Genomic DNA, 17,756 nt, shown 5'->3' with positions numbered 1-17,756 from the left:
TCTGATGGCTCAGAGCCTGGAGCCTGTTTCCGATTCTGTGTCTCCCTCTCTCTCTGCCCCTCCCCCGTTCATGCTCTGTCTCTCTCTATCCCAAAAATAAACGTTGAAAAAAAAAAAAAGACTATTTTCTCCCATCTTTAGTCTGCATTATTATCTTTCACGTCACTATTTCCTAAGCCAAGTTGATCTCTTTCTTTGCAATATTTGTACCAGATCTTTAGGCACTTGGTTATAGTCTAATTTTGTTGTTATGAATGAATGGAGCTTATCTTGGGCAATGAGGTCATAAATGTCCTGAAGATGAAATCATGTTGTTGGTGTTTTGATCTACCTAGCTAGTACTGGCAGCGGTTTGGGAGTATAAGACACTTTTACATAACAATTTCATAAAGATTGGGTATAAGCAAGTGGATGTGTTTTAAATATTGTTTTAGTACATCTATGTTGTAAGACTGAAAATGTCTTCCCTAGTGAATATAAATGTCCCAAAGACAAATCTATGGCAAAGTAAGACAGGCGGAATGCTGTGAGAAACAGACAAATGAAAAGGATTAAAACTTGTTTTCAAAGCTGTTGAAGTGACATGCTGGCTGACAACAGGATCTTATTTTCTTGTGTATCTTCTTTTCTCATAAACCACAGGCGTTTCTCCTTTGCCAAGGGATATTTTGCTCCACAGACCGAATTCTCACACTTCGGTCTCGGTGTTTTATGATGGCTAGTGGGCCTAGTTAGCCATACTCTAGTATGACTCATTTTAATTATTTTTATATTCGAGAGTTCTTGGAATAGATTTTGGCTTGTATTTTACATAACTAGATACAGTCTGGTTTTGCTGCTTTATTTCTTAAGATGTATTTTAGGTAAACCACTTAGAAACCTAATAAAAAAGCAGTCTTCCAGAAATCATAATTTGTGAGTTAAATTAAAAATACAAACCCCCACTCCTCTCTGATACCTGTCTTTTCAGATTGTTTTGTAGGTCTAAATATGTATAGCGAAAACACTTTTATTTTTAGCCTTCATATGACAGACAAAATTTATAAAAGTGGTTATTGAAAATAGTAGAAGTCATAGGGCCATTAGAACTATAAATAATATTTATAAACTAATTCTAGCTGTTTGTCCAGGGAGGTGTGTCTACTGTTGCAATTTACAAAACTTTCCTATCAAAAAGAATAGGATGCCCCAAACAGATGTTTAAAAAATCTTGTTTGAGGGAGATTTAAAAAATGTGTTAGAAATCAAGCCTTTCTTTTTATTCTTCCAAATTTCAGTAGTCACTGTTGAAATTAGATGTGATATTAAAATTAGTGGAAAATGGGGTAGCAAAAGAAGGCATTAAATTGTATTGAACTTGGGCTCTGAGAACAAGAACTGAGCCAGTTTTACTTGAGCCCAGCTCTTCTAACATGGGAAATGCTCTCAGAAAGAGTGATAGAGAAATTTCAGCCGTATTCATGGCTTTCTTATTTGAGGATTAAATCCGAGATACACAGCAAGGGAAATTCTACAAGTTTACCATCTCTAAGCCAGACAAACCTGTTCTTAAGATCCAGAGTGAGTGAATAGCTAAAGCTCACGCCAGATGGTAAGTCTGACTGGAAAGCACTGACCCCTGATCTCACCTACTTTTACTTCCAGAATTTACCTTTTCACTTTCTATTATTCCATCAAAATCTACCCTAATTTTTAAATTCCTACCACTGTACCAAAACTGTTCTCTTGAACAGTGACCTCTGGTCAAATGCAGTTTTCAGTTCCATTCTCTCAAGTCCCAGTTCACTGCGTAGGCCCCTGAGGAGCACTGTGCCTTGCATGTTACTTCTCTTTTGGTTTCCTTGCTACTCAGCTACTCTGATTCTCCTACCTCTCAGTGGTTCCCCTTAATTTCCTTAATAAAGGAGGCTCTTCTCGCAACCTTAAAAATGAAGACATTTTCCTAGGCTTCTGTCAGATATCTTGTTTTTACAATATACCCTTTCTCACCAAGCCTGGGCTTCAAATATCTTGCCACAGTTAACTCCTGAAAACTGTATTGGCGAAGGACTACGTTATTGCATACCTGACCAATCTTTCTCCTCCCGTGACATCCACCTTTCTCCGTCCTGCCAGTTCCTACTGATTAGAGCATTCACTATCCCTCTCAAAGACCTTTAATGACTTCATATTACTAAGTTCACTCCTCATTGTATTTTCAACCTCATTTCCTACACTTTCTTCTCTTTCCACATGTATCACATATGAGCCTTATGCCACAGTCTTACTTTTGCACCAATTAGCCAAGCAGATTTAACATTTTTTGGATTTGTTCATGGGTACAGTTTACCAAAGTATCATCCTCCATATTTATTTGTCCAACTCTCACCTTTTAAGGTCCAGCTCCAGAGTCCTCTCTTTTAAAAAACCTGTTGAAGCAATCCCTTCTCAAAATCCACATGCATATTATGACCATTAGTAACTACTATGTCATATCCTGAGCTTGGTTCTTTTCTGCAAGCTTTGGTCTTTCCTATTGCTATTCATGGGAAGGGACTCCATTTTTACTCTCTACTCTAGCTCTTAGCATAATGTTTATTCAAAGTTAGAACTCAGCACTAGTAAACAGGCTAAGAACCCCAGTGTCCCCAGTACTTAGCACATATAATAACACTGAGTAAATATATTTAATTGGTGTTTGTTAGGGCAGATGAACAAATGAATTTTGGTTCTCAATTATCTTAAGCCTTGGCTAGGCCAGACTTCTTAGACAAATTCATTTCAGATTTCTCTTTCAATTCTGCTTTACCCCAATTACAAATATTTTAACAGCTATTATAATAAAAATATTTCTAGCATGATTCTAATTTGCAGCCTCTGGGTCACGTATTTCAAATTAATTCAATACACTAAAGTATAGTAAAGCATTTGAATAATTTTTTCAAAATGTCATGATTTGACTTGTACTTCAAGTTTGTTAAATTATTGAAGATGACCAGAAAATGACTAATATTAGGTTTAATATAGCCAGGAATACACATAGGATCAACTAAGGACTCATGACAATAGAATATATAGATCTCTTATTTCCTCCTCCCAGTTTCAGATTTTCAGATATACAAAGAAATAATGAAGAGAACCACTAATAAACTGTGTGTGTGGGAGAAAGAGCACACTATCTTTTTTTTTTTTTCCACGCTATCTTTTAAAAAGCAAAAGACCATACAAAAACACATACAAGCACAGTGAAACCAGTATAATTACCAGGAACTAGCATAGTAGATGTGAGTTCTGGAGTTTCCAAGAAATCCACGTTACTTCTTTGGAATGTCTTGCTATAATTCGTCTGAAGGTGGCTGTATAAATATAGATTAAGACTGTGAATTTTTATTAGAGTGCAAAACAGAGTTCAAATTCAATCAAAATGGCAAGGTTTTAGATGATTTGGGTCGTCTGAATACAGACTTCTTTTTATCACTACCTAACCTAAGATAAAAAATAAAAGACATGTGCAATTTAACAACTGTTGGCAGAAAAAATATTTTAAAGACTTCTAAAAACAGAATACCATTAGCTTCCTATAGAAGATAAAATAAAAGGAGAAAGACTTTAATTGCAGAAAGAAGTTTAAACAGAAGGAAGAATACATTGGCTGCCCTGATGATTAAAAAAATAGGATAGCTAAGAAGAAAGACTATAGATTTTCTCTCCCTAGGAGAAAATAAATAAATAAATAAAAATCATCTTAAAGTGTAGGCCTGGAGTACAGAGTTGAATAAAGTTGCCCTTAAAGCTCCCTTTGGTGTTTAAGATTCTATTGGTGTCATTCTGTAGTATATTTTAAAAATGGTCTCAAAATAAAATTTTGCATGAAATAGGTATTTCCAGGTATTTGTTACTTTCATTACCATAGCTTAAATCCTAAATATGGACTTACTGGAGGGCTATATTCACTGCCATTTAAAACCAACTAGAGTTCTTTAATCTCAGAATAGCAAAAATTTTCTTTATCCAATTTGTAATTTTTTAATTAAAAAGGTAGATTTGTTTTTTTAACTTTGTTGAGGAATAATGGACAAATATGTACATTCAACATGTACAAAATGATTTGATACACATATACACTGTAGAATGGTTATCCAGAGAAGTCGATTTGTTTTTAATCTTTTCCAAATAATTTCCATCCCCTCCCCTGCTTTTTGCAGTGCTTAGAGACATTTAGAAAAGTTAAGCTATGATGATCTTAACCATTATATAGTTTTATTACAAAACACCACAGTAAAATGACTTTCTCATCCTTTCTGTGTCCTTTGTTCACCTGCCCCCTGACACTTTAGATAGCCATGACCCATATCTAACTCTTACTTGATAAGCATCAGTAGAATGGTTATACTTAAAGTAGGACAATTACCAAAGGTATTTGTTTCAAGAGGAAAGTGGTTTCTAATCCATGAAATAAATTCCTAAAAATTTGGGATTGAGGAAACTGAGCAAATGACACATTTTAAGGTAAGATAAAGGGAATGGGGCTTTTCCTACAGGTCCTAAAAATATCATGATTATTTCTCCCTGCTAGCCAAAAAAAAAAAAAAAAAAAGGCTGGTTATTACTTACCTATTCCACACACTACTGTTCTCCCAAAACTCATAAATCATGTAGCGAGATTCATTGGAAAGCTTTTGTATGGAAATGCTGGAATGGAAAAGAAAAGGCGTGAGTAGCCACAGGAAATTAAAGACAAACAGCAAACTACTTTTTCTAATCTCTGTATGTGGTATGAAACAATCTTATCTACTCATACAGGAAACACTCATGGTGCCTGCATGAAAAAGAGAGTTTTGTGAAAAATTATTTCAATATGTCTGTTTTGTTTGACATAATTTTTTAATTTTCTGCTTTGGCATCATGAAAACTGTCTCAGTATATTACAGACATCACAAATATAACTTGTGTAAAATTTCATTCCTTCAAAAGATTATCTGTTGTGTCAGGGTTCAGAAAAATGTTTTGTGCCATTGCCCCTGCCCTCAAAAGCGCAGCTCTTTGAATCCATTCTGTCACTCCCTATAGCTCTTTCCAAATTCCTGGTCTTACCCCATCCTTGGACCGACAGCTTTTGTTTGGGGTCCTGTTGTTAGCCATGTGAGTCCACACTGCTGCTACATAGCAAGGCTTCTGGCTCGCTACTGCCCAATGGTCCTCCTCCTCTCCTTCTCTCCCTCCTTCCCCCGCTCTCTCTCTTCCACATACACACCTCTTAGTTTTCTCTGTTCAACTTTGAGAGTCTACATCCTAGCCATTTAGCCATGATCGTAGTTTGTTGTTGTTGTTTGCTTTCCCAATTTAGGCAAGAAAAATTTGTCCCTTGAAGTTCTTTGACCAGTATGAGAGTGGCTAAAAGCCTATATAGTAGGTTTTGAAGGAGTTGGGTGGGGATGTGCTGAAAAGACATGTTGAGGTAAAGGCTGGATGTAATCCTGGGGCAATGAACAGCCACTGAAGGATTTAAAGCAGGGAAGTTGCATGGTTAGAGCTGGGTTTTATTTATTTTTTTAAGTTTTTTTTTTTTCAACGTTTATTTATTTTTGGGACAGAGAGAGAGCATGAATGGGGGAGGGGCAGAGAGAGAGGGAGACACAGAATCGGAAACAGGCTCCAGGCTCTGAGCCATCACCCCAGAGCCTGACGCGGGGCTCGAACTCACGGACCGCAAGATCGTGACCTGGCTGAAGTCGGACGCTTAACCGACTGCGCCACCCAGGCGCCCCAAGTTTTTTTTTTTTTAAATATTTTTGAGAGAGAAAGAGTGTGAGTAGGGGAGGAACATAGAGAGGGGAAGGCACAGAATCCGAAGCAGGCTTCAAGGCTCTGAGCTGTCAGCACAGAGCTGGATGCGGGGCTCGAACCCACGAACGGGGAGACCGCGACCTGAGCCGAAGTCGGACACTTAACCGACTGAGCCACCCAGGCACCCCAGAGCTGGGTTTTAGAAGATCTTTCTGATGGTGGTATGAGGTATCCCATGGAGAACAGTCAATACAAAACAGGAAGAGAAGCTAGAAAGGTCATGATATTGCTTTTGTGATTCATGACAAAGATCCAAATTAAGGTAGAAAGGAGGGGGGGACAGATTCATAAATTTAAGGGAGAGCAGGAGACAAATATAAAGATGCCTTTAAAAAATTAATTCCAGGGCCTTCCAGGGAAGATGGCGGAGTAGGAGGACCCTAAGTTCATCTCCTCCCATAGATGGAACTAGATGACACCCACACCAGTGTAAATAACTCAGAAAATGACCCATAGACTGGCAGAACAGAATCTCTACAGCTAAATGTAGAGAAGAGACCACATCTCACAGGGTAGGAATACTGTTGTTGAGAGCTAAATGGATCATTGGACCGTTGGCAGAAGGGAGGGACCCGTGGTGGTGCAGGGGGGAGAGAAACAGACCCTCACAATGGGAGACCTGCACAGGGAAGATGAATCCCCATAACATCTGTCTTTGAAAACCAGGAGGGCCAAATTTCATGAATTTTAAAAACCAGCAGGACTTAAAAGCTGGAACTTTAAAAAATCAGCAGGCTTGGCTCTGGGTGAGCCCGAAAGGCCACAGGAAACTGAATCCCCACCCTTAACACAACAAACAGCCCCACTGAGATACAGCACAGGAGCAGAAGTTTGAAAAATGGGGTATACTAGAGGAAGATCTCTTGACTATTCTCAGGGCACGTGCTGGAGGGGCAGGGATCACTGGCAGACTTCTGGAACAAAGGAGCAGGCGGGTGCCGTTTCACTCTCCTGCTCCCCAGTATAAACGCACAGCCACCAGTGGGAACCAGGGAGGCATGGATCCGATCCCTACCTAACTTGCTAATACTCCGCATCCTGCCCCCCTGCGGTCCCCCGGGCATCCCTGCACTTCTGCAGATCCACCATCTCCAGTCTCAGCTCTGGCAGGTGCATGTCCCTTGCACAACAGACCGGCACAAACCTTGCTAACATCACACATCCTAACCCCTGTGCACTTGAGCGGATCTGCCCCGTCCAATATGCTCTTGGCTGGAGCCCACCCAAAGCACCACTCCAAAGTGACTCCAGCCCCTGGGAGAGGGGAAGATAACCACACATACACCAGGCCAACTACAGCCCCAGACGTGGAGTGGGGGCAGACAGCTGGTCTGATTACAGGCCACACCCAACAACAAAAACTCCCCAGGGCAAAAACAGCAAAAGTGCTACTACGTCTCTCTCTGTCAATGCGCGCTCTGACTCAAGCCCAAGGCAGCCTCAGACTGGCCCACCAACAGGACAGGGACCCAACACCGCTGATGACAGGCAAAGAGAGCCATTGCAGGTGACTGGACCAGAGGGAAAAGCGGCTCTGCCGAAACATTAGGGTGCATGCAACACACATAGCGGACACCCCTGAAGTGCCAGCTTCTGGTAAACGGGACACTGCACTGCATGGCACTACAGGACCTCGTCTTCACGGCCCACTATTTTCAAGAGCAGAAGACAGAGCTGATTTTCCCAACACACAGACAGAGACAAAATGAGGGGATAGAGAAATATATCCCAAATGAAAGAATAGGGCAAAACGACAGCAAGAGATGTAACTGAAACAGGTAAGTAATATACCTGATAGAGAATGTAATGGGCATAAAGACACTGAACGTGACAAGAGTAGAGGACCTCAGTGAGACCCTTAACAATGAGACAAACATACAAAAGAACTGATCATAGATGAAGAACAGTAAATGAAGCTATACACTAGATGGAAGAAAGAGTAGATTAGAGGAAGCAGAAAAACATCAGTGACTTGGAGGACAGAGTAGTGGAAAGCAAGCTGAACAGGAGAAAGAAAAAAAAAAGAACACAAAAGGAATATAAATTTAGGGAACTCAGAGACACCGTCAAGTGTAATAGCATTCCTATTACGGGGATCCCAGAAGGAGAAAACACAAAGAAGGCAGAAAATTTATTTGAAGAAATCATAGCTGAAAACTTCCCAAATCTGAGGAAGGAGACAGTAAAAGCAGCAAGAAAAAAAAAAAAAAAACAAACAGTTACATACAAGGGAAACCACATAAGGCTATGAGCTGATTTTTTTCTGCAGAAACACTGCAGGCTAAAAGGATGTGGCATGATATATTCAAAGTATTGAAAGGAAAAAGTCTGCAGCCAAAGACACTCTATTCAGCAGGGCTATCATTCAGAATAGAAGGAGAGAGAAAGAGTTTCCCAGACAAACAAAAGTTAAAGGAATTCATCGCCACTTAACCAGCCTCGCAAGAAATGTTAAAGGGAACTCTGAGTGGAATGGAAATATCATGAGTTGGAATAAGAAGTACATTGAGAAGCACAAGAGAGTAAAGTTAAGTGCATATGTAAAAATTGGTCAAGGGGCTCACAATATGTAAATGTAAAGTATGTAAAGCATGACACCATATACCTATAATGTGGGGGGAGAGGAGTAAAGAATGAGTTCAAACTTTAGCCACCATCAACTTAACACAGACTGCTATATGCATAAGATGTTACATACAAACAGAATGGTAACCACAAATCAAAACCTATATATGCAAAAAAATTAGAAAGGAATCCAAGAATATCTCTAAAGAAAGCCAACTGATTGTGAGAAAAGAGCAAGAGAAGGATGAAACAGAGAAGGACAAAAACAACCATAAAACAAGTAAAAAAAATGGCAGTAAGTGCTTATCTATTGATAATTTGAGTGAAAATGGAATAAATGATCCAATCAAAAGACACAGGGTGGTGGAATGGATAAAAAAGCAAGACCCATCTGTATGTTGCCTGTAAGAGACTCATTTCAGACCTAAAGACACATGCAGATTGGAAGCGAAGGGATGGAAGAACACTTATCAAGCAAATGGACATGAAAAGAAAACCAAGGTAGCAAGACTTACATCAGCCAAGAGACTTTAAAACAAATATTATAACAAGAGAAAAAGAAGGACATGAGATAACCATAAAAGGAATAATCCAACAAGAAGGCAAAACAACTGTAAATATTTATGCACCCAACATGGGAGTACCCACATACATAAAGCAGCTATTAACAAACATAAAGTAATCAAGAGTAATATAATAAAAGTAAGGGACATTAACATCCCACTTACATCAATGGACAGATCATCCAAACAAAATCATAAAGAAACAGTGGCTTTGAAAGACACATTGGACCAGATGGTTCTAACAGATATATTCAGAACATTCCATCCTAAAATGAATACACATTCTTTTCAAGGGCACACGGAACATTCTCCAGAACAGATCGCATGTTAGGCCACAAAAACAAGCCTCAAGGAATTAAAAAAGACGGACAACATATCATGCATCTTTTCTTACCACAATGCTATGAAAATAGAAATAAACATCAAGAAAAAAACTCTGGAAATAGCATATAGGGAGGTTAAATAACATGCTACTAAACAATGAATGGGTCAATCATGAAGTCAAAGAGCAAATTAAAAGATACATGGAGATAAATGAAAATAAAAGCTCATTGTTCCAAAATCTTTCAGAAGCTGCAAAAGCAGTTTAAGAGGGAAGTTTTATAGCAGTACAGGTTTACCTCAAGAAGCAAGAAAAAGCTCACAATAGAGCTAGAAAAAGAAGAATAAACAAAACCCCGAATCACTAGAGGAAGTAAAGAATAAAGATTAAAGTAGAAATAAAGAAAATAGAAACTAAAAAAAGCAATAGAACATACCAATGAAACCAGGAGCTGTTTCTTTGAAAAGATCAACAAAATTAATAAACCTTTAGCCAGAACATATGAGAGAGAGAGAGAGAGAGAGAGAGAGAGAGAGAGAGAGAGAGAAACTTAATAAAATCAGAAATTGAAGAGGAGAAATAACAACCAACATGAAATACAAAGAATTATTAAGATGATATTATGAACAATGATATGCCAACAAAGTAGACAATCTAGGAAAAATGAATAAATTCCTAGAAACCTGTAACTTCCCAAAACGGAAGCAGAAAGAAACAGAAAATTTGAATAGACCAACTGCTAGCAGTGAAATTGAATCGGCAATCAAAAAACCCCACAAACAAAAGTCCAGGACCAGACGGCTTCACAGGTGAGTTCTACCAGACATTTAAAGAAAAGCTAATACCTCCTCTCCTCAAACTATTCCAAAAAATACAAGAGGAAGGAAAGCTTCCAGATTCATTCTGTGAGGCCAGCATTACCCTGACACCAAAACCAGATGAAAATACTACAAAAAAGAGAACTACAGGCCACTATCTCTGATGAACACAGATACAAACCCTCGACAAAATATTAGCAAAGTGAATTCAACAATACATTTAAAATATCCCAATCCATGAGCATCCATGAGAACCAATACTGTGAAGATGGCTATAGTACCCAGAGCAATCTACAGATTTAAAGCAATTCCTGTCAAAATACCAACAGCATTTTCCACAGAACTAGAACAAATCATCCTAAAATTTATATGGAACCACAGAAGACTCTGAATAGCCCAAGCAGTCCTGGAAAAGCAACGCAAAGCTGGAGGTATCACAATCCAAGATTTCAAGCTTTGGTATTAAGCTGCTGGGATCAAAAACAGTATACTACTGGCACAAAAACACGGAGATCAATGGAACAGCATACCCCACCCAGAAATAAACCCACCGTGATTATATGCTCAATTAATCTTTGACAAAAGAGGCAAAAATATGCAGTGGGAAAAAGACAGTCTCTTTGACAAAGGGTGTTGGGAAAAGTGAACAGCTACATGCAAAAGAATCAAACTGGACCACTTTCTTAAACCATACACAAAAATAAACTCAAAATGGATCAAGGACTTAAATGTGAGACCTGAAGCCATAAAGATCCTAGAAGAGGACACAGGCAGTAACTTGTCTGACATTGGCTGTAGCAACATTTTTCTAGATATGTCTCGTAAGGCAAGGGAAACAAAAGCAAATGTTAGGACTACACCAAAATAAAAAGCTTCTGCACAGTCAACAATCAACAAAAAGACAACTTACTGAATGGGAGACGATATTTGCAAATGACGTATCTGATGAAGGGTTAGTATCCAAAATATGTAAAACACTTGTACAACTCAACACAAAACCCAACACATAACCCAATTAAAAAATGAGAAGACATGAACAGACATTTCTCTAAAGAAGACATCCAGATGGCCAAGAGACACATGAAAAGATGGTCAACATCACTAATCATCAGGGAAATGCAAGTCAAAAGCACAATTAGGTTATCACCTCACACCTGGGAGAATGGCTAAAATCAAAAACACGAGAAACAAGTGTTTGTGAGGATGTGGAGAAAAAAAAAAACCGTCATGCACTGTTGGTGGGAATGCAAATTGGTGCAGCCACTGTGGAAAACAGTGTGGAGGTTCTGCAAGAAATTAAAAACAGAATTACCATGTGATCCAGTAATTCCACTACTGGGTATTTACCCAAAGAACAAAAAAACACTAATTCAAAATGATATGTGCGCCCCTATGTTTACAGTGGCATTATTTACAATAGCCAAAATATAGAAGCAGCCCAAGTGTCCACTGATAGATGAATGGATGAAGATGCAGTGTGTATATATGTGCGTGTTTGTGTGTATACACATCGCACCTTTATCCACACACATAACAGGATATGTTACCCAGCTATAAAGAAGAATGGAATCTTGCCATCTGCAACAACATGGATGGATCTGGTGAGTATAATGCTAAGCAAAATAAGTCAATCAGAGGAAGACAAATACTATGATTTTGCACACATGTAGAATTTAAGAAACAAAAGAAATGAAGGAAAAAAGAGACAAACCAAGAAACAAAGTCTTAACTACAGAGAACGAAATGATGGTTACCAGAGGGGAGGTGGGTGAAACAGGTGAAGGAGTTTAAGAGCACACTTATCGTGATCAACGCTGAGTAATGTATAGAATTGTTGCATCACTATACTGTACATCTGAAACTAATGTAACACTGTGCTTTCACTATTCTGGAATTTAAAAGTAAAGTAAAATAAAAAACTCTGTAAGTCCAGCTTGTTCAATCTAATGTTTTAGATTATATTCAGATGAGAAATCAAAATGAAAGTATAGACCAACAGCAAGGATATTTATTTTTATTTTTTATTATTTTTTAAATATAATTTATTGTCAAGTTGGCTAACCTACAGTGTATCCAGTGTGTTCTTGGTTTTGGGGGTAGATTCCTGTGATTCAACGCTTACATACAACACCCAGTGCTCATTCCAACAAATGTCTCCTCAATGCCCATCACCCATTTTCCCCTCTTCCCCGCCACTCCCCCCCATTAATCCTCAGTTTGTTCTCTGTATTTAAGAGTCTCTTATGGTTTGCCTCCCTCCCTGTTTGTAACTATTTTTTCCCCTTCCGTTACCCCGTTACTCCTGTTAAGTTTCTCAGGTTCCACATATGAGTGAAAACATATGATATCTGTCTTCCTCTGACTTATTTCACTCAGCATAATACCACCTAGTTCCATCCACGTTGTTGCAAATGGCAGGATTTCATTCTTTCTCATTGCCAAGTAGTATTTCATTGTATATATAAACCCTATCTTCATTATCTACTCATCAGTTGATGGACATTTAGGCTCTTGCGTAATTTGGTTCTTGTTGAAAGCACTGCTATAAACATTGGGGTACATGTGCCCCTATGAATCAGCACTTCTGTATCCGCTGGATAAATTCTTTAAAGTGCTATTGCTGGCTCATAGGGTAGTTCTATTTTGAATTTTTTGAGGAACCTCCACACAGTTTTAAGGATATTGATTTAAAAGATAACAGAGGATGAATCAGTGTAAAAGTCAAGCTAAATGTAGTTTAGGATTTACCTAAGTATGACCAGCAGGTGGTGGTAACTGTACACAGAAATTGTAATATTTTCCTTTAGCTCTTTGCTGGTAAATAGTTTAATGTTTTTCGCAAAGCTGTTGCTCTGGATTGCCGAACTAAGGTATGATGAGCAAACATTGTTAGCTCAATTTCAAATATTCCAGGGAAAAGGTTTATAACAGAATCAAAGGAATTGGATGGAAAGTGAAATCAAAGATTTTCTAATCCTAGAGTTCTTGAATAAGCTCTTGGTGGGGTGTAGGGGGCTGTTCCTGGAAATCCCAGAAATGAGCTGCAAATTGATGTGCATGTCTATTTCTTTTCTGGGAAGAAAATCCATAGCTTCCGTAAGAGTTTCAAAGGGTCTCTAATCTCCGAACTTAATTTGACCATGTAATGGACAAATTTCAACCCATGAGGTTTGTTTTCTTTTTTTCTTTTTTAGGATAAAGTTTAAAATACTCAGCCTAGCATTTTAGTCTCTTCATGAACTGCCTGCTACAGACTAATTCATTTATATTACATATCACATTAAATACCAACTTATCCTGCTATTGGACCTTCCATTTTTCTAGACACCCAAAAGACTGTAAGGAATTCAAAAACTTTTAGCATAATTCTCATGCTTTTAAAGGACTGAAGAAAGTATCACAGGGGAATGAGATCACGGTGTGAAGCACAACCCAGCAGGCCTACCTTTCGCTACAACTTGTTAGCTTTGTCACTTTGGGCCCATTACTGAACCTGTTTCCTCATCGGTAAAATGGTGATAATAACAGGACTGTGAGGAGTAAAGTGTTGCGTGTAGAATATTTAGCCCAGTCTTTGACAAATTTTGTGCATATCAGCCGTTAGCTCAATAGCCAAGAAGAAAGTAGCACTTTCACTGGATGAGCAGTTACAAAGGCTAAATCCTCAATGGTGCTAAAGCTGAGAAGTATGACAAAAGTAAAAGAAACTGGAGAGAAAAAGAGGCCAGGAAAAAAAAAAAACTGAAGGAAAAAAGACATATTTGTGAAAATGAGAAGCAGCAAGCCAATAATAATGATGATCATTATATTATTTATACACACTAACAGCAATGGTGATGATTGCTAACATGTGTATCGCTCTGTTCCAGACCCTGGTCTAAAAATTTTACATGGATTAAGTAATTTTCATTACTCTGGGGACTCTGGGGAGTCGAAGTGACTCTGGGGATGATATACCAAACACTGTCTATTGCCCCAACTATTACCCCCCTCTTTCTTAACAGAACCTTGCCATTGTTGAGTTTGCAATATATCCAATCAGCCCATCAGCACTGGACTGAGACAGTTATCACCATCTCACTCCTTTCTGTTGGACACCAGTATCCTCACCTACCCGGGAGTCAGGAACGACCATGTGACTTGAGCTGGGCCAATGAAATGCCAAGGAATGTATGCAGGGAAGCAAGGGCTTCTGGGAAATGCTTGCATCCTGAGGATCAGATCTTGAAGGAAGGCTTGTTGGTATTGCACCCTTCTCTTTCTTCCTGACTATAGGTCTTCTGGTAAAGAGCCAGGTGACAGAGCTGAAAGGCCAGTGCAGATTTTGGCTTAAAGGGACATGGGTGAAAATGCTAATCAGAATTGTGCTACTGACTGGTGCTTTCAGGTAAGAGTGAAACTGGCCAATATATAGCAATGGTGTTTAAGGACATTGCTACTTGAGACTGTACAATACAGATAACATATGCAATGTGCAATAATGCCACCGAGAAAAGGTTAATTATGAAATAATTTTTAGAAACATTTCTCTTGGCAATATTTCCATTGAAAAGGCTTAGGGCTTGAATGATTAGCTTTCAATTATTTTCCAACTTAGAATTACATAGCACATTGCTGAGTTGTGGCTATATGCTTCAGTCTTGCTCCTCGATGTGTTCAGACTTCCTGTGATACTTACCATGCACTGGCTGAAGCAAGAGTTCTTTGGCCAAGCTGTCCCTGGATGCAGTCACTTAGAGCTTCAGCCCAGCCCTGAGCTTCAGCCCTGAGCTCCAGGATTGAATATTCCTAGCAGCTGGAAATGGCAGGGAAACAGTTTCTAGGGGAAAGGATGTGGTCTGGAACAATTGGGGTTGAAGATCAGTTACCAAAGGCAGCTGGCTCTTCATGGAAAAACTCTCTTCCTCTTGGCTTCCTGCTTTCCCCATATGTCCTACGTTAACTCACAGAACCTAACCACAGGAGAAAAGGCCCATCAGGAGGGACAATCTCCACTTCTCCACACGAAGATCCAGCCACCAATTTATTTCACCTACATAAAAATGCTGATAAATGATACGCCAGAGGGTATCATTCGTTCTTAAAAGATGATTCTTTGGCCATGGTAAAGTTCAGGGTCAATTTCCTGAGCCCTTGACATAGAGTTTAGAATACAGACAAATTCTAGAATTCACATCTGAGAGTGACTTCAGGAAACCTTTTATTCTACTTAGCAGTAGTGAAATTTTAGGCCATGAATGAGTAACTGATTTTCCCAACCGGATTCTAAGACCCTTGAAAGCAGAAACTCTTCTCATTTTTCCCAGTATCAAGCATGGTTATAAGAATACACACATATATTCGATTGGTGCCTCCCCCCAGGGATTAATAAGCCTTCATGATTACAAAATAAGCGAAAAGATCATCAAACAGTGCACATGCACACGTGTGTGCGTGTGTATAATAGACGGATCACACAACTGATCCGCTTGGCTTTTCCACTAACAACTCATTTTAAAACTCAATTGACTAATACTCCGACAAGGGCTCTGTCAGCCCCTAAACAGCTAAGTCTTATAGTCAAGTACCTTCAGGGCAAAAGCCTCTCTAATTCAGTTGCCGGAATTTAAGAAAATAAGACCCTGTAATTGGAACAGAAGGGATCTTGTCCATTCTACCCATGGTTAACCACAGAAAGTCTAGGAAAATTTAATTCAACGATGACCAAATACGGGGAAGAAGGATTAAATGTGGGTTTTGGAGTCAGACACACTTGGGCAAGATGGTTAATGTATCTGAGCGTATTTCCTCCTTAACTGGAGGTGATACATCAGATCACTGCAGTGAAGAAGAAATAAGAGCATGGACACAAACTGCTTAATCTAGTAGCAAATCCTTAATTCCTACTCTGTGTTACAGCGGCATTTCCTATCTAGCCATGGTGAAGCTGAGCCTAACATTATGGGAGAAGAATCTGCAAAAGTGGTAATTCTCAGAGTTTTATTGTATCAGCCAAGCCCAAGACAACAGTGCAGGGCACGGTGGAGCATAACTGACAGCGTGAGCGGCCCATTTGCCCATAGATGGATGCAGACAGGAGACTGAATTGGATTAACGGCGCAACTGAATTTAGACAGGCGTGCCAGCATAACGTGTATTCCATATGGTTTGCACCCATGTGGAGTGGTTCTCTGATGCTCCTTCCATCTGATGAAGTCTACTTTTTGAGAATTTCAGTAAAAGAAGGAAATCAGCTGAAAAATCAGCAATAAGTGAGTCAAGAGTCCTTAAAAAACAAACTGGTCGTGCAAGGGAAGAGGAGAAGCTGAGTCTCCATTTATCTCCCTGGAAGAGGATCCTCTCCCTCCCTGTTCTTCACAGCTGGAGCCGAGGGAGCAATTTTCCTTGGCTGCTGAGAGGACAGAGTCCGTGGCAGGCAGCACAGATCTATCTACTCAGCTGCTCTCCCACACCTGCTTCCCCCCCCCCCCCCGCCGGGGCCATCCGCCTGGCTTCAGGCCCTTTGTCCCACACACATTAAAGCAGTATCTCTGAACCCTAAAAAATAAGCAAACTTTGTGCCCTATTTATAAATGCAAGAAGGCTAAACCATCCCAGGAGATTGTGATAACCAAACCAGACTTGATCTGCTCTATGTTCCCATTTCTTTGGCTAGTACCGTGCTCTACTTTCTGCACTGGATGGTGTACAGGTGCACACGTGCGCGCGCACACACACACACACACACACACACACACACACCACACTCTTTTTGCATTTTCCAAGCAGTCACTTCCAGTTTTACGTGAGTAGGCTTTTAAAGCTATATAGACTCTCACTTTGGCAAATCCCTAGGTCACTGAACTAAAAGGACTACAATGGTTTCAATGTGAGCCCTTCTGAGTTTGGTGTGAAGTAGGACGACGACAACAACAACAAAGCAAGCTCAGCATCTCCTGTGTTTCTCTTACAATGGCATGACTGGAAGATGGTGAGCGTCTGCCCTAAACAGCGCTGAGCAAGTCCCCTTAAATGCCAGAGAGTGGGTCAGAGGTCAGCCAGCCAGATGAGGAAGCGATAGCAACCCCAGCTCACGGTCTCTGGGCCCCTCTGGGCCAAGCACTCAGTTAATCCCTCACAATCACCTTAGGAAGTTCGAGATGAGGAACGGAAGCTTAGAGCCAATAAGGATCTTTCCCTAAATCACAAAACGAATACGCTCCCAATTTTAACTCCAGAGCCAGACTTCTTAACTGGGGAGGTATTCTGTTGGAGCATGAATAAAACAGAATTACTGGGAGTAACACCGAAGGACTCAGAGACATAAAGTAGGAGTTTCTATGCGTGTGTGTAATACACACGTATGCACACATGCATTTAAGAGCTTTACCGAAGGAATACTTGAAAAGCATTATGAAATGCAGTTTAAACCAGCTCCTGAGGCAGGGGTATTCCGGTTGTGGTTGTTTTCCAGAAGCAGGTGAGTCTGGGGCTGGGCTTTGGACTCGAGGCAGAATGTGGGCTTGGCCAAGACCTACCAGCTGGCCATGCATTTCTGGGAGGGAAAATGGCCGGGCCAGAGGCACGGATTATGCTGGAAAGGCAGTGGGCAGCTGGGCAAGCTCCAGTGAGGGAGAGACAATGGTAGCAGTGCTATGGATTCTCGAGTCGGACAAACACAGC

General features: G+C 39.9%; 1 protein-coding gene across 2 annotated transcripts in view; it reads right to left on the bottom strand.

The window, feature by feature from the left end:
• The window catches only part of NECAB1 (N-terminal EF-hand calcium binding protein 1), a 195,655-nt gene that overhangs the window by 2,161 nt on the left and 175,738 nt on the right, over positions 1-17,756 (bottom strand). For both annotated transcript variants that reach the window (XM_040493940.1, XM_040493941.1), the window contains exons 11-12: positions 4,594-4,671; positions 3,244-3,335 (exon numbers count right to left, since the gene is read on the bottom strand). In XM_040493940.1, the coding sequence (XP_040349874.1) occupies positions 3,244-3,335; positions 4,594-4,671 (170 nt within the window). The remainder of the gene's footprint in view (positions 1-3,243; positions 3,336-4,593; positions 4,672-17,756) is intronic.

Source organism: Herpailurus yagouaroundi, unplaced genomic scaffold (genome assembly GCF_014898765.1).
Source record: "Herpailurus yagouaroundi ecotype Mexico unplaced genomic scaffold, PumYag 186, whole genome shotgun sequence".
Taxonomy (NCBI): Eukaryota; Metazoa; Chordata; class Mammalia; order Carnivora; family Felidae; genus Herpailurus; species Herpailurus yagouaroundi.
This window is presented reverse-complemented; position numbering and strand designations above follow the sequence as displayed.